This window comes from Chelonia mydas, chromosome 25 (genome assembly GCF_015237465.2).
Source record: "Chelonia mydas isolate rCheMyd1 chromosome 25, rCheMyd1.pri.v2, whole genome shotgun sequence".
Taxonomy (NCBI): Eukaryota; Metazoa; Chordata; order Testudines; family Cheloniidae; genus Chelonia; species Chelonia mydas.
Genome location: NC_057858.1, coordinates 390,286 through 415,689, shown reverse-complemented (window position 1 = coordinate 415,689; position 25,404 = coordinate 390,286). Strand labels below are relative to the sequence as shown.

The 25,404-nt window shown below is 43.4% G+C and overlaps 1 protein-coding gene and 1 long non-coding RNA gene across 5 annotated transcripts in view; one reads left to right on the top strand and one right to left on the bottom strand.

The window, feature by feature from the left end:
- The window catches only part of LMNB2 (lamin B2), a 98,102-nt gene that overhangs the window by 30,105 nt on the left and 42,593 nt on the right, over nucleotides 1-25,404 (top strand). The window contains exon 1 of one of the 3 annotated variants that reach the window (XM_043535951.1): nucleotides 22,759-23,104. The exons of the other annotated variants lie outside the window; for them this stretch is intronic. Coding sequence (XP_043391886.1) covers nucleotides 22,977-23,104 — 128 coding nt within the window. The 5' untranslated portion in view covers nucleotides 22,759-22,976. Of the gene's footprint in view, nucleotides 1-22,758; nucleotides 23,105-25,404 lie in introns of those variants that run through there. 3 annotated transcript variants of the gene reach the window in all.
- LOC119564481 overlaps nucleotides 2,090-25,404 on the bottom strand; it is a 66,458-nt gene continuing 43,143 nt past the window's right edge. For both annotated transcript variants that reach the window (XR_005223384.2, XR_005223387.2), the window contains 2 exons: nucleotides 12,020-12,101; nucleotides 2,090-6,571 (listed from right to left, as the gene is read on the bottom strand). This is a non-coding gene — a long non-coding RNA (uncharacterized LOC119564481). The remainder of the gene's footprint in view (nucleotides 6,572-12,019; nucleotides 12,102-25,404) is intronic.

Below are 25,404 nucleotides of genomic sequence, written 5' to 3'. Positions count from 1 at the left end.
GATAGCAGAAAGAATGAAAGGTCTCCCACTTTCACCAGAGAATCTCATTGTGGATCACTTCATGTATCAAGGCATGTTACATCCTTGCGAACATATCATCCCGGCTAACCTAACAGCTCTACCATGTCTCAAGCTTCTTCCACAGCTATTTTAGCACAGATTCCAATTCAGGACTTCTGCAGGGTGAGAACCTGGTTGTCAGTTCATATGTTCACCATGCTATACGCCATTACACAACAGGTCAGAGACTGTTTCAGTTGGGCTGTATTACAGTCAGCTTGCCCTTGATCTCTGAACCCACCTCTGGGGCAGCTGCTTGTGAGTCACCTACATTGGAAGGGACATGTGCAAGCACTCAAAGAAATGGTTACTAACCTTTCTCTAACTGTTCTTTGCAATGTGTTGCACATGTCTGTTCCAAAACCCACCTTCCGTCCTCTCTTTGGAGGCGGTCGATCAGAAGAAACGGAAGGAGGGTAGGGTCTGCAAGGCCCCTTATACTGGTGCTATGAGCATGTGACACCAGTGGGCGCTAGAGCCGACACAATGGATGCAACTACGAGAAAATTTCTGGCAGCTGTGCTTGGGGACTCTCACACCTACATTGGAGTGGACATGTGCAGCACATTTTGAACAATGGTTACAGAAAGGTTAGTAACCGTTTTTTGTCTGTGTCCAGATATGTTTTATTTCTGTAGTTTAACAGGAGTGTGTGTCGGTGGCCTGGCTTTGGTTTAGTATACCCAGGGCTTGAAAAACCTTTCTCCTAGGTGAAAACAAGACCTTGCCTACTGAGGTATTGGGCGTCTACATCAGCTATACTGCCTCTGTGGAATCTATGGTCTGTTCCAGCTCCAAGCAACAGCAGGGTGGTGGTAAAAAGACTTGCCAGGTTCAGTGCTTGTTGTATTCAGTACCATGTTGGCAGCAGTAAAACTGAGAATATCAAGTTAATTAAGATGCTGCTTGGTAAAGAAATGAGCAGCAGAGGAAGATATTGGAGTTACATAGGACAACGACCCCCAAACAAACTGTTGGAGGAGTAGACTAGCAGATCCTGCTTCATCTTCCCTTCTTCCAAACAGACCTGACTGCTGCAGGTGTGTGTGTAGGGGAGGCAGGAATTCATTCTCTTTAAGCAGCTAGAGGGGGTTGAACTTTACGTTTTTCAACTACCTACTAGACTGTGGGAAAGAGCCCCTAAAATGTGTCCAGAAACAGCACCTTGGTAAATCCCAGCTCATTTCCCTTCTAAACAGCTGGTTGCATAGGAGCAGGATTTGTACTGCGGGATTGAGGGTGGTTTCTCCTGTGCCTTGCTGGTGGGTTTTAGTCCTTTACTTCGGCCTCAAAATAGATTATGAAAGATTTTCAAGTGGGGAGGAGAAAATCCACCAAAAGGGTCCAGGAGAAACCCCCTGATACTTGCCCACCACCAGCTGTCAGGAAAAGGAAGGAGGCTGGGATATAAATCTCTAGATGATAGGGGCCTGGCAGACTTCAAGTCCTGCATATGCTTGTCTTGTTCCTCGTTGAGCAGTTAATGAATGCTTATGGCTAAATGTTTCACATTACACAATAGTGAGAGTCAGTATGACAAGTGAAATCAGTTTTTGTAAATTTTGGTGTGAAACATAGCTATAACTGAGGGAAATTATTATGAATCCCGTAGTTCACATTTATATTCTGGAAGCTGAATAGTATAGAATGAAGAATCAAAGCCTCTTCTCTTCATTAGTGTTCAGACACCAGAGCACATACATAGCCAACAATTCTGTAAATGTACCAGGGATAACATTTCTTGTAGTAACTGGATTTGTTCAATTCCAGTGTCTAAATTTCTGATTTAGTTGTGTATCAAATAGAACCGGCTTTAAAAAAAGGGTATTTAATTGAGCAAAACTTAATCATTCCGTGAAGGCTACTTTTTCCTGGTGAAGAGGCAGGTCTGGCTTGAAATGGGGAGAGGTTTCTGTTCCTTTCAAATAAAGATTTCTTTGAATGCTGTTGTGCAAGTTATAAGATCTAAAAGTGTGGCTTTAAAAAAACCTGTGTGGTCAGAATGTAGTTTTGCTTTAACTTTATTTTAACTCCATAAGCAAATGAGGCATTGGATTTGTACATGTGAATGGATCTCTCACACACAATTTAATCTGAGAATTTGTACCTGTCATCCTTTCTCCACACTTGTAGAATAAATGTGTAACCAAATGCAGTGGCTACTATTCAAACTGAATGTGTCAGTCTTATTCCAACCGTTTTATTTTAACTCCCAAGTAAGGTGGAAACTAGTCAACAAGGAAGAAAATAATACTGTAAACAACTGGAGTGTAATGAAAAATAGGGTTGGTACATCCTGTTGTAAATTCAGGCCTCAATCCTGCAGTTGGATGTGTCTGAGAACCCATTGTGTCCAAAGTAAGCCACATTTAAAAAAATTCACTATTTACTTCAAAGACAGCTTAGAATGAAATGTTGTAAAGATTGTGTGGCTTCTCAGATGTTTGCAATAGTTTCTTACCACTTATTTGGAGTTGAACTTCCACTTTATTACGAGATCTGTTTCTATGCTATGAGATCTTACACCTCATAGTTACAAAGAATGCCTCTTATAGGCACTGTGCTTTTTACACACACACGTTCTGGCCTCAAGCAATACGGAATCCAGAGGGATTTCGTATTTTTATTCACTTTCTGTGAACTATCTGCTAGAAATAGGAATGCCTACTTGAATTTCTCTCATGAGTAAGAGTACTTTTTCCATATTTTACAATAGATCCCTGTTTTTGGAAGTAATGTTGCTCTTCTCTCTGGCTTATCCATTTCCAGTTCTTGCTATTTTCTGGTTTCTGAAGTGGTTAAGGACAGACACAGATTGTGAAACTAATCCATAAATGTTGATATGGCACCCTTAAACCAGTGTTCCCCACCTTAAAAGTTCTGGGTTTCCTGTTGACCTGAGGATGTTGAATTGCAGGAAAATACTAAAATCCCTTTTTATTTAAGCTGTTTTTCAGCTGGTGTCTTTCCAAAGGGTTAATAAAGAAGGGGCAAAAGTGAGGGCTGGATCATCAAGGGGAATTGATTCAAGGAAGGTCTGTGGCCTGTATTACACAGGAGGCTAGACTAGATAAGTGGTCTCTTCTGGCCTTATCTATAAAAGGGTGTCCTTATTTCACATGTGAAGGTCGGTTAAAACTTTCTGAGAACGACTACAGATAAGGTGTTCTCAATAACGCTGGCCTGCACTTTCAAAGCGAACTGATTTTGAATGTGGGGCTCCCAGCTTGAGATACTAGAAAGGGGGCCTGATGTTCACAAGTGCTGCATATCTGATCATTGAAAATCAAAACCCTTTGCAGTTTCAAGTTGCACACACAATATTACTAATTACGCTTGAAAACTTAAGCTTGCTTTCTTATAAACCTGTGCAAATAACTCTTGTTTGCAGTGTAACTTTACTTAATAGAATTTGGTTAATATGTGGTAATTGTTAATTAGAACTTAGAATTTACAACTGGGTTGTATCAGTTTTGTGTTTTAATACTTGGCACTAAGTATTTTTCAGAGACTCTCAAATGACTTTCTTCAGCAATAAAGCATCTTGAGTTATGTACGTTATTTTACAGGTGAGCAAACTGAGTCACAGAAGTGTAAAGCTTTTTGACCAAGGTGACGAGTGAGTCAGCACCAAAAAAATATTTGAATAAACATGAATCTCTTTATTATGGGAAAGCTGTTTGTACAGAAACAGTTCTGACTGTTAAAGCTAACACACAGCTCAAGTTTGTGGTCACTTATCCACTAATGTTGGGTCTCTTGAATTTCTAGTAATCAATATAGTGACTCACTATCTAATCATCATCACTCCCTGTGACTCCTTGTGTGATGATGACACTTAGCACTCTTTGTATGTCTCAAAGTGCATCCAAAAGCTAGTTAGGCATCACCCCCATTTTACCATCAGGAAAACTGAGCATCAAAGAGGGGAAGTGACTTGTGCCAAGTTCACCCAAGTTGTCTTACTCTCAGCATAGCGTCTATGTCTGGGGCCATGCTGTCTTTAAATTGGTTTGCAGGAGGATTCCAGCCTTTATCAGCTTCAGCAGAGTCCTAGGATTGCTATTGACCCATAATCCCACAGTGTACCTGTGTTGAGATCCACTGGGTTAATACGCATCTTTCTGGCATTTCAGTATAGAGTTTTAAATTAGAAAGTGATGTCTTCCACTAAAAGATCACTTATTGGCTTCTAATTAAACTGGTACAATTAGTTATCTTTTGAGTATTACAGTTAGTATTAGAGCATCTAACTTTGCCTCTGGATGCAAACATGCTAATAGCAATCTTTCTGCTTCTGAATCCTGTTTATATAAAGGAGGTGACAGTCTTGGAAGGAAGTTTTCTGTGAAGTAAGAAAATTTCTTTGCATTGTGAGGTGTATGATTTCTTCAAACTTAAAGAAACAGAACTCATTTTCCCCAATATTTTGAGAAGTGTTCCTGAATGTCTTGCTTTTCTTCCCCTTTCTCCTCTGATCCTGCATGATTTGCATGATGATTTATCTCCTAGTGCTTACATAAGGATGACTGAGTTATCCCTTTTTCAGACAATCTTTATCCTCCTTCTCTGCAGTCATTAAAACAGTCAGGCAGAAATGACCTGGGCTTAAACTTATCCAAAAGACAGGGCATCAACGATGCAAAATAGTGTCTCTTCTCTTCTATCCATAGTCCCTGGCCAAAGAATGCTATATGCTCAATATTGAGTATGTTAAATCACTCCTATTGCAAGATCCCGACAGACAGTTTGAGCATTCTGCCATCAGCAAGATTAGTATATTTAAATTACTGTAAACGACGATCTCAGTTAAACTAAAATATTTCAATGGCAAGGAGATCAGCTTATTTAGTAGGGCTTGAAATTTCAGTGATGAAGTTTTTCACTTAGCTTATATTTCAGAACTCTGCATGGTGGTACCTGAACTGTTATAACATGGTTTTTTTTCCCCCTGTGTACACTAGTCATCTAACCGTGTTAGTGAGTTTTTAGCCTAGGTTTTAGCCTACTTGGGTTAAACATGGCTATAATACATTTTTATGTCCACACAGACAAGACTGTTTTAGGGAATATGTATATGCATCTGTAAATGAGACAATTCTCTTTTAGGGAATGTGTATGCATATACATTTTAAATCCAAACAGAAAAAAAGAAACCACGTTTTAACAATGCCTTCCCCATCCTGTTTTTCAGTTATTTTGCAGACAGATCCTTATTCTGGGAGCACTGTCTAGCATGTGAAACAAGTTTGATGTTCAAGATATTACATGCCTATGTTAAAATTACCTCTGACTGTAGGTGATACCTATTATATATATTTAGTTTAGGGAGCTACTGTGGAGAAAGCACTTACAGCAAATTGGCTTTAGTAATATTTCTCTTTCAAATGTATGTACTTTTAGTAAATGTGGGCAAGCACACTCATACCAAGTGGTTCTCACTGGGTGATTTAAAACTGCATGTTGTGAATAAATGCCAAATGTTTAGCATCTTTTTCTGTTTTAACTTCTGCAAAATTATTTGAAATACTTTACAGTTCGCTTTGCACTGACTGGATCATTGCTGATGCCAAAAGGGAGGGTTTTCCAAATAAATCAGTCTGTTTGATCTGAAACTCTGCTGCTAGTTCAACGTTATTGATAAACAATTGCTAAAATTTGATTCCTCTGCATGTTAGCATTGTGGGAATGCTAATTTACACATGTGGCAATTGTGTAAATAGTCTCACTTTTATAATTTCCCTAAAAGGAAATTTATATCAGGATGAAACTTGATGGTCTTGGTCTGAGTCCATTAATTAGTTCCTCTGTGTGTGTGTGTGTGTGTGTGTTTAAAAAAAAAAAAAAAAAAAAAATACATCACTGCTGAAAAGGCTTGTATTCTGGTTTTATAACTTTTGGCCATGCTCCAAATTTGATGTCCTCCCCTCTTGAGTCAAGTAACTTGTTACATACTGGAGACTTTTAAAAGTATCTGTGCTGAGTGGCAATCCATTATCCTATTTCAGCTGCAGGTTTCATGGCAGAACCTGCCTTTCTACATAAGGCAACTGAATTATGAAAAAACTATTGTCAGCAATTGATGCAATGTATGGTTTCTCTGTGATGCGACGTTTGAGGAACCCTGTTGAGTCTGGTATTTAATATTGTTGCTAAACAGGCTTAATCTGGTGACTTTTTATTCCCCCGCTTTCCTGATAATGGTGTGCAAATCAAGCATGTGTGTGGATACATGCAAAGGTGAACTGGCAGCAGTAGAAGAGCAGAAGTAAGTATTCTTCTTTGAGTGTTTTCCCTGTGGATCCTCCACTGTAGGCGTCGGTGCATCCCTGCGCCAGAGATCGGAGATTTCTCGCAGCAGTACTTGGTTGGGGGAAGGGAGCACACAGTAGTAGTCTCGTGCAGCCGTTGGCACCTCCTGCAGCTCACGCTCCCCCCACTGTCCCCTCAGTTCCTTCTCAACCATCCTCGGCTGCAGACGGAGCTCCGTGGCAGTGCTCTTTGATATTTTCTGGGGAAGAGGGGAAAAAAAAAAAAGTTACAAGTTATATAGGAACTTCTTTTTGGTCTACACTTAGTTACATTGTTTAGGTTTCAGAGTAGCAGCCTTGTTAGTCTGTATCTGCAAAAAGAAAAGGAGGACTTGTGGCACCTTAGAGACTAACAAATTTATCTGAGCATAAGCTTTTGTGAGCTACAGCTCACTTCATCAGATGCATCTGATGAAGTGAGCTGTAGTCAGATAAATTTGTTAGTCTCTAAGGTGCCACAAGTACTCCTTTTCTTTTTACATTGTTTAGTTAGTCTTAGTCTATACATAGTTTCCTCAGTTCCTCTTAGGTTTTTCTCCCCCCCCCCCCCCAAAAAAAAAAAAAAAAAAAGAAAGAAAAGACTTTCTCTCCTTAACTCCGCGTTTTGGGAACAGTTTCTACAGTTTATCATTAAATTAACTCCCACCCTTATCTCTTGAGAGACGGGAGAGGCTTAACTGCAGTCATGCTGGGCTCAACAGGATTTAAAAAGTGTGACTACTGACGGCCACACATCCTGCATTCAACTCATATCTCCCAGAAACGCATACATTGCACCAACTTAACAACAAGAGCAAGATGTGACGGGGATCTCCGCTTGAAAATGCTGCTGCTGGAGAAATCCCCTTCAACTTCCACAAGAGATGTCCTCCAGGGAGTCTCATAAACCGAGATCCCTGAGCTGTGATAAGGCTCCAACTTCCAAAACTGTCAGGAAGCGAGCCTCGACCTCTCCAGCAAGAGGGTCTCAGAAAAAGAGAGCTTCCCCAGTGAGATCTTTACCCACAGTGCTCCACTCATCCGGAGTGAGCACTTACGAGGCACCATGCTCCTCCGGCACCGTCCCTCAGCGGACCCCTGCTGAGCCCCGACATGTGGCACCGGAGCTGAGACATCAAGTTTCCTCCATGGCACCGGCAGTAGCACCGCAATCAATGCTGCTGCCACCGGCACCAGCCCAAGACTTGCTGCCGCCTAACAAGCCGAATCCAGCACCAGTCAGCTCTCCAATGCTCGACCGCAACCCCAAGGCGGGACCAGCACAACTCCTGCGTCCTGCTGACATAGCAGTTTCTTTGGCACCACAGTCACCACTGCTCAGCACCAAACACTCCCCGAGCTACATAGCACGGTACCATCCTTCATCTCCTGAACCATTCTCCATGCATAGTGATGAGGAAGGAGATGTGCAGGACAACTGCTTCTCTTAATGTTCATCCCCATCACAGATGAGACCTACATGGAATGCTGTGAAGCCTAAGCCTCATCCCTCCGAGTATTCACAGCCCTGGTATGCACAGCACTGGCCTTACCCATTACCACCTTACCCCATGCAATGGCCACAATGGGGTCATTGGCCCACATACCAGAACCCCTATTCTGGTCCTCTTTCCCCAGCAACAAGAGGTTCCAGAGTACACCCATCATTACCACATAGAGAAACCTCTAACCCCCCTGAGACAGAGATAGAAGAAGAAGAAGAGATACGATCTCAGGCAGACCTGGATGATTCACCACCTGCCCCACACTCATCTTCTCATGCACCAGACAAAGCAGTGACACTGTCTACCCCTACGACACCAGATCTGAAACAGTTCCAAGAGCTCTTCAAAAGAGTAGCAAACAGCCAAGAAATTGCCTTACATGAGGTGCAGGAGAAACAACATAAGTTGTTAAAAATCTTACAACCGGCATCATTGACCAAGATTGCCCTCCCCATGGATAAGGCTATAATAGAGCCTGCGGAGGTAATATGGCAAACACCGGCATCGGCACCACCCACCAACAAAAGGACTGACAGAAAATACTTCGTTCCAGCTAAAGGCATGGAGTTTTTGTTTTCACACCCGCAATCCTGTTCTCTGGTGGTAGAGGCTGCTAATCAGCGCAGTAAACAGCCTCATTTCTGCTCCTCACTGCAAGATAAAGAACACAAGAGACTGGACCTCTTTGGGCGGAAAGTTTACTTGTCAGCCACCCTTCTGCTTAGACTTGCCAACTATTCTGGTCTACTAGCAAATTACGACTACTCTAACTATAGTAAAATACAAGAGCTTGTGGAGGACCTCCCTGAGCATAAACGTCCTCAACTCAATGCCGTTATCAGCAAGGGTCAGTTAATAGCCCGCACAGTGCTGCAAGCCTCAATGGATGTAGCGGGGACAGCTGGCCAAACAACTGCAGCAGCTGTGGTTATGAGAACATCGTAGTTGCCAGCTTCAGGAATTCCAAAAGAACTACAGCTAAAAGTGGAGGACCTTCCCTTCAATGGGGATAAACTATTCTAGTCTCAAACAGACGACCTCTCCCATACCATGAAGGCCTCCCGAGCGACGCTGCGTACACTAGGCATACACCCACCGCTTGACAAACGCCCTTGCTTTACACCATAGAGGTCACGAGGCACCTCGTTTAACCATCAACAACCACGATACTTCACTCAGAACAGACCCAAACAATGGGCTCAGACAACAAACTCCACAGAACCAGGCCTCATCCATCTACATCTAAGCCACAATTTTGAAGTCTTGGTCAAGGGTATGCATGACCTCCCCACACCTCTAGCGCCAACAGATACCCCATCCCACTATTTTGGTCACCGCCTACGCCCATTTTACCATGCCTGGGCTGCGATAACCACAGATCAATGGGTTTTGGAGATCATAGAATCTGGCCACACCATTCCTTTCACAGCCATCCTCCCCTACCCTTCCCCGTTCCTCTTCAGGGACCCCTCTCACAAGCACCTTCTGCAACAGGAAGTAATCATCTCCTACTCCTGGGTGCTGTAGAACTAGTACCACATCAATACCGAGGGAGGAGTTTTTATTCCAAATATTTCCTGACAGAGAAGAAAGGAGGGGGATGGAGACCAATCTTAGATCTCTGAAAACTCAGCAGGTTTGTACGCAACCAGAGGTTCAAAATGGTCACTCTGGCCACAATAATTGCAGCGCGAGGTGGGGGGGACTGGTTTGCAACCCTCGACCTCCAAGATGTATACTTCCATATTACAATACATCCTGCCCACAGATGGTTCATAGAATCATAGAATATCAGGGTTGGAAGGGACCTCAGGAGGTCATCTAGTCCAACCCCCTGCTCAAAGCAGGACCAGTCCCCAATTAAATCATCCCAGCCTGGGCTCTGTCAAGCCTGACCTTAAAAACTTCTAAGGAAGGAGATTCCACCACCTCCCTAGGTAACGCATTCCAGTGTTTCACCACCCTCCTAGTGAAAAAGTTTTTCCTAATATCCAACCTAAACCTCCCCCACTGCAACTTGAGACCATTACTCCTTGTCCTATCATCTTCTACCACTGAGAATAGTCTAGAACCATCCTCTTTGGAACCACCTCTCAAGTAGTTGAAAGCAGCTATCAAATCCCCCCCCCATTCTTCTCTTCTGCAGACTAAACAATCCCAGTTCCCTCAGCCTCTCCTCATAAGTCATGTGTTCCAGACCCCTAATAATTTTTGTTGCCCTTTGCTGGACTCTCTCCAGTTTTTCCACATCCTTCTTGTAGTGTGGGGCCCAAAACTGGACCCAGTACTCCAGATGAGGCCTCACCAGTGTCGAATAGAGGGGAACGATCACGTCCCTCGATCTGCTCGCTATGCCCCTACTTACACATCCCAAAATGCCACTGGCCTTCTTGGCAACAAGGGCACGCTGTTGACTCATATGCAGCTTCTCGTCCACTGTCACCCCTAGGTCCTTTTCCGCAGAACTGCTGCCTAGCCATTCGGTCCCTAGTCTGTAGCGGTGCATGGGATTCTTCCATCCTAAGTGCAGGACCCTGCACTTATCCATATTGAACCTCATCGGATTTCTTTTGGCCCAATCCTCCAATTTGTCTAGGTCCCTCTGTATCCTATCCCTACCTGCCACCGTATCTACCACTCCTTGTTTAGTATCATCCGCAAATTTGCTGAGAGTGCAATCCACACCATCCTCCAGATCATTTGTGATTCCTGAGCTTCACAGTAGGACCCAAACATTGCCAATACAGGGTCCTTCCCTTCGGACTGTCCACTGTTTCCCCCGTATTCTCAAACGCTTGCGGTAGTAGCAGCACATTTACGACGCAAACGAGTCCTAATCTTCCCCTATTTGGACGATTGCCTTCTCAAGGGTGCCAACCGACAAGAAATGGCAGGCATGTTAAAGACCACAATAGACCTGTTTCATCAGCTGGGTTTACAGATAAACTCCAATCGTTGGGTTGGTTCCAGGGTGGATTTCTTTTAGTTTATCAGAGCCGACCTAGACTCCATACAAGCCAAGGCAATTTTGCCAAACCACAGATTCACTACATTGACCAATCTTATTTCCACTGTGACCATCAGCCCACAAACTTCAGTGAGGACATGCCTTCAGATTTTGGGACATATGGCACCTTACTATGAAAGTTGTAACTATGCCAGACTCCATATGTGCTGTCTGCAGCCCTGGTCTGTGCACCCAGCAAACACTCTCTCAACAGACGTGTGACACTACCACCAAGGGTTATCCTCTCCTTAAAATGGTGGACACAGCCAGGGAATGTATGCTCTGGGATTCCCTTTCAACAAGACCTCCCATCAGTGACTATTACAACAGATGCCTCCCTGATAGGTTGGGGCGCCCACTTGGGTCAACACAGTGTACAAGGCAAGTGGTCTGCGACTACATATCAATCTCCTGGAACGCCGCGTGGTACACAATGCATGCCGACACTTCCTCCCACTCATATGAGACACCTCAATCTCTATTCTCACCGACAATGTGGCATGCATGTTTTACATCAATCACCAAGGAGGAGCCAGGTCTCACTTGCTGTGCGTAGAAGCCAGGAATTTATGGAACTTCTGCATCTGCAACAGTATAAACATCACAGCATCATACCTACCAGGGTGCCAAAACACTACAGCAGGCACTTCTCACAGGAACACAAGTGGGAAATCCACAACAGTGTTCTCGACATAATATTCCAAAAATGGGGTCACCCAGTAATCGACCTTTTGGCCTCAGCAACAAATCACAAATGTCCACTATTTTGCTCCAAGGCAGGCCTGGCACCGGGATCGTTACCTTCCTCATCCCGTGGAACGAGTCACTCGTATGCCTTCCCATCGATACCACTGATCCAATGGGTCATCCGCTAGATATGACTCAACAGAACATACAACATTCTCATTGTCCCCACATGGCCCAGACAGACTTGGTTTCCATAATTTTCACGTCTAGCAGTCTGTGCCCCACAACAGCTGCCTTTCCAGATGGACCTCCTGTCCGAGAACAAGGGCCTGACAACTCCATCTAGACCCAGCGAAACTCCATCTCAAAGCGTATCTCCTCTCTGGTTCCAACATGGGGAATTGAACCGTTTGGAGAAAGTAAAACGGCTGTTATTAAATAGCCATCGCCTCACCATTAGAAATACTTACCACCACAAGTGGAGAAGATTCTCCCTTGGGGTCAGCAAAAACAGCTAGCTGCGACCAAGGCGCCTCTGTGATCCTAGACTACCTACAAGAACAGAAGGACAAGGGATTAGCCATAAGCTCTATTAAAGTACACCTCCCTGCCATTACGACTCGCCACGAACAGACAGAAGGGGCTTCAATATTTGCTCACCCGATTACACAGCGCTTTCTAGCAGGCATACAGAACATTTACCCAGAAGTACACCAACGTGCACCACCATGGGATCTCAATCTTGTGCTCAGATGTCTCACAAGGCTACCCTTCGAGCCTCTAGCAACCTGCTCGCTCCTTCATATGTCAATGAAGGTCACATTCCTAGTGGCAATCACGTCTGCCAGATGTGTCAGCGAAATAGGAGCATTGATGACTGAACCACAGTACGCTGTATTTACCAAAGACAACATCATGTTATGTCCTCACCCAAAATTCTTGCCCAAAGTGGCTACAAATTTTCATATTAACCAAACTGTGCACTTACCTGCCTTCTATCCCAAGTCACATAACGACTCTCGAGAAGCAATGTTGCACATGCTAGATGTCAGACGGGCTGTAGCCTTTTACTTGGACAGAACTAAACCATTTCGCAAGTCACCAAGACTATTTGTCTCTATAGCAGAGCGCGCCAAGGACTCTACAATATTGACCCAGAGACTCTCCAAATGGGTCTCTACCTATATTCAAACTTGCTACCATCTGCATCACAAAGAACCACCAGCCCGCCGCCGCCCCCACCCCCATCCCCCACCGGTGGACATCAGATCCCACTCAACGTGAGCCATGGTGAAATTTGTGCAAGAATACAACCAGTGTCCCCCTAATAGATATTTGTAGAGCTGCAACCTGGACATCGGAGCACACTTTTGCAAAGCATTATGCTATCACCCAAGGCCTTGTCTCAGACTCTATTGTTGGCCTTACAGTGCTCTCATCACACACTTGTACATAACTCCGAACCCCTACCACCTTGGTGGGGTACTGTCCTACGAGCACCTAGAGTGGAGCACCCACAGGGACACCACTCGAAGAAGTAGTAGTTACTTACCTTTTGCAGTAATGATGGTTCTTCGAGTTGTGTCCCCCTATGGGTGCTCCACTACCCACCCTCCTTCCCTCTGCTTGTCAGGGGAGCGCGCTACAGGAGGCGCCAACAGTTGCACGAGACGACTCCTGTGCACGCCCTTCCCCCGACCAAGTACTGCTGCGAGAAATCTTCGGCGCAGGGACGCACCGACACCTAGAGTGGAGCACCCACAGGGGGAGACATCTCGAAGAACCATCGTTACTGCACAAGGTGAGTAACTTCTTCCCATCTTTAATTTGAAAGAGGCCTGATCAATAGAGCTTTAGAGTGGGCTTTGTTTTCACTAGGTAAAAAGGGGAGTTAACTCAAGTTAGCTAACATGAGGTAAACTCCTAGTGAAGACAAGTCAGTTTAGTTTTCATGTGAATTAGCAGGTCAACCCAGGGTAACCTTAGGCTTCCCTCTAGTCTTTAACTTGGTCTGTTAACACACGTGAAGCTACAGACTGCTTGTCTTAACTAGGATTTTAACTCAAGTTAGCTAACTTGAGTTAAGAACACACTTTTTTTTTTTCAAAGTGAAACACCTTTAGCCTCCTCCCCATCCATCATATTAATAGATTCCAAGGCCCAAAGGGACCACTGTGATCATCTAGTGTGACCTCCTATATAACCTTCCCCAAAATGAAATAAAGCATTCAGGAAATGCATGGGATACCAGAGTCTTAGAGGAAGTAGTATAATTTTTCTACCAAAGTGAACATTTTAAGCAAAGGAAGCTAGGAAGTTTCATCCTTTAAATTTAAACTGCTGACTCAGTGACCTATAGCAACTTATGTCCACTAATTTGCCAGACAATTCTTAATCAAAGATTAGCTGGTGGCACTTTGATTTTATTTTATATTGCAGCAGCTGTACATAAACTCTTCATTGAAGGATGTAATCAGCCAGAAAACTGTACCTCCTGATGAAGGTTTTATGGGCCGTGCCCTCTCCTCCTCCCCCCACCTTCCGCCCCCATCAGTCAGGTTTGAAAACAGTGTATACTCTTATGTGAATAATGGCTAATATCCTAAATCCAACACCCTTTTTTTTTTTTTTTTTTAAATTTACTCATTGCACCACCAAAGTTGTGTAGATAGACAATGTTTCTTCAAAAAGAAAAGGAGTACTTGTGGCACCTTAGAGACTAACAAATTTATTTGAGCATAAGCTTTCGTGAGCTACAGCTCACTTCAGTGGAAAATACAGTGGGGAGATTTATATACACAGAATATGAAACAGTGGGTGTTAGCATACACACTGTAAGGGGAGTGATCACTTAAGATGAGCTAATACCGGCGGGGCGGGGAGGGGAGAAAACCTTTTGTAGTGATAATCAAGGTGGGCCATTTCCAGCAGTTCACAAGAAGGTCTGAGGAACAGTGGGGGGAGGGGGGGTGTGTGGATAAACATGGGGAAATAGTTTTACTTTGTGTAATGACCCATCCACTCCCAGTGTCTATTCAAGCCTAAGTTAATTGTATCCAGTTTGCAAATTAATTCCAATTCAGCAGTCTCTCCTTGGAGTCTGTTTTTGAAGTTTTTTTGTTGAGGAATTGTCACTTTTAGGTCTGTAATCGAGTGACCAGAGAGATTGAAGTGTTCTCCGACGGGTTTTTGAATGTTATAATTCTTGACGTCTGATTTGTGTCCATTTATTCTTTTACGTAGAGACTGTCCAGTTTGACCAATGTACATGGCAGAGGGGCATTGCTAGTACATGATGGCATATATCACATTGGTAGATGTGTAGGTGAACGAGCCTCTGATAGTGTGGCTGATCTTATTAGGCCCTGTGATGGTGTCCCCTGAATAGATATGTGGACACAGTTGGCAACGGGCTTTGTTGCAAGGATAGGTTCCTGGGTTAGTGGTTCTGTTGTGTGGTGTGTGGTTGCTGGTGAGTATTTGCTTCAGGTTGCGGGGGCTGTCTGTAAGCAAGGACTGGCCTGTCTCCCAAGATTTGTGAGAGTGATGGGTCGTCCTTCAGGATAGGTTGTAGATGTGTTGGAGAGGTTTTAGTTGGGGGCTGAAGGTGACGGCTAGTGGCGTTCTGTTATTTTCTTTGTTGGGCCTGTCCTGTAGTAGGTGACTTCTGGGTACTCTTCTGGCTCTGTTAATCTGTTTCTTCACTTCAGCAGGTGGGTACTGTAGTTGTAAGAATGCTTGATAGAGATCTTGTAGGTGTTTGTCTCTGTCTGAGGGGTTGGAGCAAATGCAGTTGTATCGTAGAGCTTGGCTGTAGACAATGGATCGTGTGGTGTGATCTGGGTGAAAGCTGGAGGCATGTAAGTAGGAATAGCGGTCAGTAGGTTTCCAGTATAGGGTGGTGGTTATGTGACCGTCGCTTATTAGCACCATAGTGTCTAGTAAGTGGATCTCTTGTGTGGACTGGTCCAGGCTGAGGTTGATGGTGGGATGGAAATTGTTGAAATCATGGTGGAATTCCTCAAGGGCTTCTTTTCCATGGGTCCAGATGATGAAGATGTCATCCATGTAGCGCAAGTAGAGTAGGGGCATTAGGGGACGAGAGCTGAGGAATCTAGCCCAGTCTGAAATTGAATACTGCCCACTACTTTCAGAAACAAAAGAAGACTTTATAGTTGGTCTGCTAAACCCAGGGTTGTGAGTTCAATCCTTGAGGGGACCATTTAGGGATCTGGGGCAAAAATTGGGGATTGGTCCTGCTTTGAGCAGGGGTTTGGACTAGATGACCACCTGAGGTCCCTTCCAACCCTGATATTCTATGATTCTGAAGTCCCTCATCAAAGGCTCTTAAGCAGAGTAAGCTGTCCTGGGATAAGAGGGGAAGGTCCTCTCATGGATCAGTATCTGGTTAAAAGATAGGAAACAAAAGGTAGGAATAAATGGTCAGTCCCCAGGGGTCTGTACTGGGAACAATACTAATCAATATATTCATAAATGATCTGGAAAAAGAGGTAAACAGTGAGGTGGCAAAATTTGCAGATGATACAAAACTACTCAAGATAGTGAAGTCCAGAGCAGACTGTGAAGAGCTACAAAGGGATCTCTCAAAACTGGGTGACTGGGCAACAACATGGCAGATGAAATGCAAAGTAATGCACATTAGAAAACATTATCCCCACTATAGATATAAAATGATGGGGTCTAAATTAGCTGTTACCACTCAAGGAAGAGATCTTGACATCGCGGATAGTTCTCTGAAAACATCCACTCAATGTGCAGTGGCAGTCAAAAAAGCTAACAAAATGTTGGGAATCATTAAGAAAGAAAATATATTGCCTCTATATAAATCCATGGTACGCCCACATCTTGAATACTGCATGCACATGTGGTCACCCATCTCAAAAAAGTTTAAACTGGAATTGGAAAAAGGTTCAGAAAAGGGCAACAAAAATGAGGAGGGGTGTGGAACAGCTTCCATATGAGGAAAAATGAATAAGACTGGGAATTTTCAGCTTGGAAAAGGGATGACTAAGGGAGGATGTGAATAGAGGTCTATAAAATCATGACTGTTGTGGAGAAAGTAAATAAGGAATTATTTACTTCTCATAACATAAGAACTAGGCGTCACCAAATGAAATTAGTAGGCAGTAGGTTTAAAACAAACAAAAGGAAATATTTCTTTGCAGAATGCACAGTCAATCTGTGGTACTCTGGCAGAGGATGTTGTGAAGGCCAAGACTGTAACAGGGTTCAAAAAAGAACTAGATAAATTCATGGAGGATAGGTCCATCAATGGCTATTAGCCAGGATGGAGAGGAAGGGTGTCCCTAGCCTCTGTTTGCCAGAAGCTGGGAATGGGCGACAGAGGATGGATCACTTGATTACCTGTTCTGTTCATTCCCTCTGGGGCACCTGGCATTGTCAACTGTCATAAGACAGGATACTGGGCTAGATGAATCGTTTGATCTGATCCAGTATGGCTGTTCTTATGATCTAAAAAAATGCATAAGGTGGTAAGGAATGTAGAGAATCCATCATAAGGATGGATGAGACAAACAGCATGGATCTGTTATGGAAACAAATTCACTGATTTCCTTTAGACTTGCATTGAAATGGGTCTTGGAGGCTTCTCTTTCCTTAGCGGCAGAAATATAAGAGCTTCATGTCCCATTTAGAATTAGTAAACTTCAGTGGCATGTTACTTGAAATGTATGTAAAACAGATGTATGCAAATGTCATATGGTCAGAGTCAGGGGCCATATGTTAAAATGTGTTTAGGCACCTAAAGATGCAGATAGGTCCCTAGTGGTATTTTCAAAAGTGTCTAGATTCCTAATTCCCATTGGTTTAAATGAGTTAGATGCCTACATGCTTTTGAAAATCCCATTACGCACCTGTCTGCATTTTAGGTGCCTTTAAAACTCTGGCCCCTGGTGTTTAGAGTGGTCCCTCTGAGTCTTGTCACTACAGTATCATGATCAGTGGCACTACAGCCAGCTATGAATAGCAACAGTGAGTTGGTTGAAGTGCTGCCAAGACACATCCATCTGGTGGTATTTTGAAGATATATTGCACGTTTTATACAAATCTGTTGTTGGTACTCCTGATGCATATAACTACATAAGGTTTGTTTATTGTTTCATCGTTTTCCCAGGTAACAGGCAAAACAAGAACTGCCAGAACACAGCTCATAATGCATGACATCACGTTTTAATGAAGAAAAATAAATAAACCATGCAAAAGCTATGGTGCTAAATTCGTATGTAACCAAACTAATTGCATTAGACCTGCTCTATTCAATTTGTTGAAAGACACGGCTTTGTGCTGACCAAAGCTGAGGTACACTTGGCTCCTGTGTACATATTTGTGTACTCAAGCTAGAATAGCCTGACAAAATTGCCATGGAAGTTTACCATTTGAGACACAAAAGCTGCTCTTCCACTCTTGACCAAGATGAGTAATGAAAGTCAAAAAACTAAGGATGTTTTACCGCTCAGTCAAACTCAATTGTGATGAACATGTGGGTAATAGGATTTTGCATATGGATGCTACTTAGTATTTACATAGCACTTTCCATCTCAAAGTCTTGTGCAAATGTGAGTTTGAATCCTCCTAGTACCACTGCATGATGAGGCGGAGGCCTGTGTTAGGAGTTGTATCCCCATTGTGTAGATGGTGTGACAGGGTCGGGCCAGATGGCTATAGGAGAGTAATAGAAGGCAGATATATTAGCCCCAGGCTAAGTAGGTCCCTTTTCCCTGGGTAAGGTAACAGGGAAGGTTCCAGAACAATCAGGAACCTTCTGGAGACAATTAAGACTGGCAGCAGGTGTTCTAATCAGCCTATCAAGAAGCTGCTAGAATCAATTAAGGAAGGCTAATCAGGGCACCTGGGTTTTAAAAAAGAGCTCTCTTCAGTTTGTGGTGTGTGTGTGAGGAGCTGGGAGCAAGAGGCACTAAGAGCTGAGAGTGAGAACGCGGACTGTTGGAGGACTGAGGTGTATAAGCATTATCAGACACCAGGAGGAAGGTCCTCTGGTGAGGATAAAGAAGGTGTTGGGAGGAGGCCATGGGGAAGTAGCCCAGTGAGTTGTAGCTGTCGCACAGCTGTTCCAGGAGGCAGTCTAGACAGCTGCATTCCACAGGGCCCTGGGCTGGAACCCGGAGTAGAGGGTGGGCCCGGGTTCCCCCCAAATCCTCCCAACTCCTGGTCAGACACAGGAGGAGTCGACCTGGACTGTGAATTCAGAAAAACGGCCAAGCTGAGGGCTGCCGTGAAGCTCCAAGGCGAGCAAATTCGCCAATAAGCGCAAGACCCACCAAGGTAGAGCAGGAACTTTGTCACAGTGGATAAATTAAGCCAGAGATGTTTAAGTGACTTGTTTAAAGTCAAAGAGCTTCTATTCCTGAACCTAGATACCTCTGTACAAACATGGAGAAATTTATTGGAAACAGAGTTTTTGTCTATGTTCAGAAATTTTTTTCTAGGTTAGCTACATTGCTGTAGTTACGCGCCGTGGTGCAGCTCCTTATATAGACATGCTGCACTGACACACAGTGGGGCTTACGCAGGTGTAGGTTAATTCAAGCCCCAGTTTGTGCTGCTGCAGAGAGTCTAGAGATAAGGAGTTTGCACCAGTACAATGATGATATTAGGGCTAAGTTTCTGACTGTTGAGAAATCCTTTGTTTCTAAGAAACTTCTCTTCGTGGGGCACACAGGTGTGTACCTACAGTGATACAGATTTCCTTAATGTAGACAAGTGCAGTGCAGGGCAGAGTTGCACATCTCTTTTCAGACATGGAAGCCAGTGAATTGATTTAACAAATTTCCTTAGCTGTCCACTGCTGCTTCTCTTCCAGAACATAACCAAGTTCCCAGAAAATGAAAACAAAGTGTGTTTAAGATCTCTGGTAAAATCCACAGTGCTGTAAGTTTACTGCTAGAGGGGATGCCATTTTAGATTTGGTCTTGGTGAGTGGTGAGTAATGAGGACCTCATAGAGGAAATGGTTGTAGGGGATAATCTTGGCTCAAGTGATCATGAGCTAATTCAGTTCAAACTGAATGGAAGGATTAACAAAAATAAATCTGCAACTAGGGTTTTTGATTTCAAAAGGGCTGACTTTCAAAAATTAAGGAAATTAGTTAGGGAAGTGGATTGGACTGAAGAATTTATGGGTTTAAAGGTAGAGGAGGCCTGGGATTATTTTAAATTAAAGCTGCAGAAGCTATCGGAAGCCTGCATCCCAAGAAAGGGGAAAAAATTCATAGGCAGGAGTTGTAGACCAAGCTGGATGAGCAAGCATCTTAGAGAGGTAATTAAGAAAAAGCAGAAAGCATATAGGGAGTGGAAGAAGGGAGGGATCAGTAAGGCAAGCTACCTTATTGAGGTCAGAATATGTAGGGATAAAGTGAGACAGGCTAAAAGTCAAGTAGAGTTGGACCTTGCAAAGGGAATTAAAACCAATAGTAAAAGGTTCTATAGTCATATAAATAGGAAGAAAACAAAGAAAGAAGAAGTGGGACCGCTAAAAACTGAGGATGGAGTGGAGGTCAAGGATAATCTAGGCATGGCCCAATATCTAAACAAATACTTTGCCTCAGTCTTTAATAAGACTAAAGAGGATCTTAGGGATAATGGTAGCATGATAAATGGGAATGAGGATATGGAGGTAGACATCACCATATCTGAGGTAGAAGCGAAACTCAAACAGCTTAATGGGACTAAATCGGGGGGCCCAGATAATCTTCATCCAAGAATATTAAAAGAATTGGCACAAGAAATTGCAAGCCCATTAGCAAGAATTTTTAATGAATCTGTAAACTCAGGGGTTGTACCGTATGATTGGAGAATTGCTAACATAGTTCCTATTTTTAAGAAAGGGAAAAAAAGTGATCCAAGTAATTATAGGCCTGTTAGTTTGACATCTGTAGTATGCAAGATCTTGGAAAAAATTTTGAAGGAGAAGGTAGTTAAGGACATTGAAGTCAATGGTAAATGGGACAAAATACAACATGGTTTTACAAAAGGTAGATCGTGCCAAACCAACCTGATCTCCTTCTTTGAGAAAGTAACAGATTTTTTAGATAAAGGAAACGCAGTGGATCTAATTTACTTAGATTTTAGTAAGGCGTTTGATACGGTGCCACATGGGGAATTATTAGTTAAATTGGATAAGATGGGCATCAATAGGAAAATTGAAAGGTGGATAGGGAATTGGTTAAAGGGGAGACTACAACGGGTCCTACTGAAAGGTGAACTGTCAAGTTGGAGGGAGGTTACCAGTGGAGTTCCTCAGGGATCGGTTTTGGGACCAATCTTATTTAATCTTTTTATTACTGACCTGGGCACAAAAAGTGGGAGTGTGCTAATAAAGTTTGCAGATGATACAAAGCTGGGAGGTATTGCTAATTTAGAGAAGGACAGGGATACCCTACAGGAGGATCTGGATGACCTTGTAAACTGGAGTAATAGGAATAGGATGAAATTTAATAGTGAGAAGTGTAAGGTCATGCATTTAGGGATTAATAACAAGAATTTTAGTTATAAGCTAGGGACGCATCAACTAGAAGTAACGGAGGAGGAAAAGGACCTTGGAGTATTGGTTGATCATAGGATGACTATGAGCCGCCAATGTGATATGGCTGTGAAAAAAGCTAATGTCGTCTTGGGATGCATCAGGAGAGGTATTTCCAGTAGGGATAAGGAGGTTTTAGTACCGTTATATAAGGCACTGGTGAGACCTCACCTGGAGTACTGTGTGCAGTTCTGGTCTCCCATGTTTAAGAAGGATGAATTCAAACTGGAACAGGTACAGAGAAGGGCTACTAGGATGATCCGAGGAATGGAAAACTTGTCTTATGAAAGGAGACTCAGGGAGCTTGGCTTGTTTAGCCTAACTAAAAGAAGGTTGAGGGGAGATATGATTGCTCTCTATAAATATATCAGAGGGATAAATACCAGAGAGGGAGAGGAATTATTTAAACTCAGTACCAATGTGGACACAAGAACAAATGGATATAAACTGGCCACTAGGAAATTTAGATTAGAAATTAGACGAAGGTTTCTAACCATCAGAGGAGTCAAGTTTTGGAATAGCCTTCCGAGGGAAGTAGTGGGGGCAAAAGATCTATCTTGCTTTAAGATTAAACTCGATAAGTTTATGGAGGAGATGGTATGATGGGATAACATGGTTTTGGTAATTAAATATTCATGGTAAATAGGCCCAATGGCCTGTGATGGGTTTTAGATGGGGTAAGATCCAAGTTACCCGGGAAAGAATTTTCTGTAGTATCTGGCTGATGAATCTTGCCCATATGCTCAGGGTTTAGCTGATCGCCATATTTGGGGTCGGGAAGGAATTTTCCTCCAGGGCAGATTGGAAGGCCCTGGAGGTTTTTCGCCTTCCTCTGTAGCATGGGGCATGGGTCACTTGCTGGAGGATTCTCTGCTCCTTGAGGTCTTTAAACTACAATTTGAGGACTTCAATAGCACAGATATAGGTGTGAGGTTTTTTTGTAGGAGTGGTGGGTGAAATTCTGTGGCCTGCGTTGTGCAGGAGGTCAGACTAGATGATCATAATGGTCCCTTCTGACCTAAATATCTATGAAAAAAAATTGAGGTATAAACACATTCTTTAGGTGATAGTCCTTATATATATTCCAAACATGGGTGTGTATGCGCTGGAGTCAGAAGGTTTTCTTAGCAGTGTCCGTTGACCCGCACTTGCATTGTGTGTCCCCCTTGTGTTCCCAGCCGAGGTTATAACAGACTGTGCGGGTCGATGCCTCTCCAGTTCCCTCTTACCGCCACATGGCCAGAGTCCGAACCCCTGTTTCTTTGCGCTCTTAGTCTTCTAGCTAAGAAAGTAACATACTCCGTTTGCAGGTAACCAGATTAGCTAACACACATGAACTAGTATTAATGGGGGATTTGAACTTCCGTGATATGTGTTGGAAGACTATTGCAGCAAAACACAATATATCCTGCAAATTCTTAGCGTGTGTAGGGGACAGCTTTCAAATTCAGAAAGTTGAGGAAACAGCTTGCATATTGTCCATTTTGGATCTGGTTTTGACCAACCGGGATGAATTGCTTGTGAAATTGAAGATGGTCGGGAACTTGGGAGAAAGTGATCGTGATCTGATAGCATTCAAGATCCTATAGAAAGGAGGACATTAGAACAGAAAAAGGACAGTGGACTTCAGAAAGGCAGTTTTCAACCGGCTTAGAGAAATAGTAGGCAATGTCCCATGGAAAGACCAACTAGGAAGAAAAGGAGTCAAAAAGGGCTGGCAGTTCTTAAAAGATGTAATACTACAGGCTCAACATCAAGCTGTTCTGACACAGGAGAAAGATAACAGCCACAGGCGGCCAGTGTGGCTGCACAAGGAACTTTTTAACTGTCTAAAAACAAAAGGGATACATGCAGGAAATGGAAGGAGGGGCACGTCACCAAGGAAGTATACATGGACAAGTGTGTAGGGACAAAATCAGGAAAGCCAAGGCAAAGAATGAGTTACAGCTGGTAAGGAATGTTAGAGGCAATAAGAAGTGGTTCTTCAAATATGTCAGACAAAAAGAAAGATCAAGGACTGTATGGGTCTGCTGCTCAGGTGAGCTGGTAACGGAAGATGATAGGAAGGCAGAGCTGCTCAATGCCTACTTTGCTTGTCTTCTCACAAAAAATAACACGTGACTGGATGACTACCTAAGTTACCATAGACAATAAAGGGGAAGGGAAGCAGATCGGGATAAGTAAAGAACACGTCACGGATCTTCTGACCAACTTGAATGAATTCAGATCAGTCGTGCTGGATGCTATTCACCTGAGGATATTGAAGGAATTAGCTGAAGAAATATCAGAGCCACTAGCAATAATATTTACAAACTCATGGATGACCGGAAAGGTCCCAGAAGATTGGAGAAGGGCTAACATAGTGCCCATCTTTAAAAAGGGGGGAAAAGAGGCTGAACGAGAGACAGTCAGCTTGACTTTGATACCTGAGACACTAGAGACAAGAGCAATATATAAAATGTTCAGTTTACAAATACCTGGAGGACGAAGTGGTAATAACTAGCAGCCAGCATGGATTTGCCAAGAACAAATTGATTTTTACTCTTTGACAAGGTAACTGATTTGGCGGATGGGGGGAATGCAGTAGACAGAATATACCTGGACTTCAGGAAGGCTTTTGACACAGTCCCACATGACATTCTGATAGGTAAGATGGAGAAAAACAACTGCAAACAAAGAGTAACTACTAATGGAATGATGTTGGGTTGGAGGGAGGTCACAAGTGGATTCCACAGGGATCTGTTCTGGTTCCGGTGTTTAACATCTTTATTACCTACCTGGATGTAGGTATAGACAGCATAGTGATCAAGTTTGCAGATGACACAAAGCTAGGGGAGGTTGCCAATACTTTGGAAGATAGAGCTAAAAATCAGAAGGATCTTCATAAATTGGAGAACTGGTCTATGGGTGACAAAATGAAATTCAACAAAGACAAATGTAAGGTGCTACACTTAAGGAAGAAAAACCAAATATAGAATTGGGGCTAACTGGCTTGGCGGCAGCACTGCTAAGAATGATCTGTGAATTGTGGTGGATCACAACCTCATGATGAGTCAGCAATGTGATGCTGTTGCGCAAAAAAAAAAAAAAGCAATTGCAATTTTAGGTTGCATGAACAGAGGCATAGCATGCAAGTCACGGGAGGTGATAGTACTGCTCTGCTTGAGGCCTAACCAGTGACAGCTGGAGTAATGTCCAATTGTGGTCACCAATGTATAGAAAGGATGTAGAGAAACTGGACAGGATCCAGAGATGAGCGACAAAAATGATCAAAGGGATGGAATGCAAGCCATATGAGCAAAGGCTGAAGGAACTGGGTATGTTTAGTTTGGAAGAGAAGCGATTAAGAGAAGATATGGTAGTGGTCTTCAGATACTTGAAAGGCTGCCATGAAAAAGATGGAGAAAAGTTGTTCTCTTTTGCCACAGACGGTAGGACAAGAGGCAATGGGTTTAAACTACAGCATAGCAGATTTCAATTAAATCTCAGGAAAAGCTTCCTAACTGTAAGAACAGTAGGACAGTGGAACAGACTGCCTCGGGAGGTTATGGAAGCTTCTTCACTGGAGTTTTTCAAAAGGAAGCTGGATAGCCATCTGTCTTGGATGTTTGAGACAGAATGAATCCTGCATCTTGGCAGGGGGTTAGACTAGATGACCCTTGCTGTCCCTTCTAACCCTATGGTTCTGTATAGTTCTTCTTGTTTTTCTTGTATGTAGTAGTAGTTAGTTAGTGTTAGTCTATCCTGAGTGGGGTATGCTTCCTTTGTTTTTCACCTCCCCCCGGGGGACTGTGCCCCGCATTCCAGGGTTTAAAAATTGTTTCTTGCCCACACTCATTCTCTCTGAACAACAAGCACCAACAGTGTCTTTTACTGCCTCAGGGAGGCTCACATCGCCACTCGTCGTGCAATTTGCAAGTCTTCCCTGTCCTGGTCTCGGGAAGTGTGGGAGCTCCGCTTCTGAAAATACCTCATGGAGGAAGCCATGAGACCGCACACGCAGTTGGATCTGGGGCCCTTGGAACGATCAGTGCAGCATCCATCACCAGCTCCTCCCAGCACTTCTCACACCTTGGATCCAGCAGTACCGACGGTGAAGGACAAACCCAGATATGAGGATAGGAAGCACTCATGGGCACAGGAGGAAGTCACTGTCGATGACTTCTTCTAAGCACAGTGAAGGAGTACTTGTGGCACCTTAGAGACTAACCAATTTATTTGAGCATGAGCTTTCGTGAGCTACAGCTCACTTCATCGGATGCATACTGTGGAAATC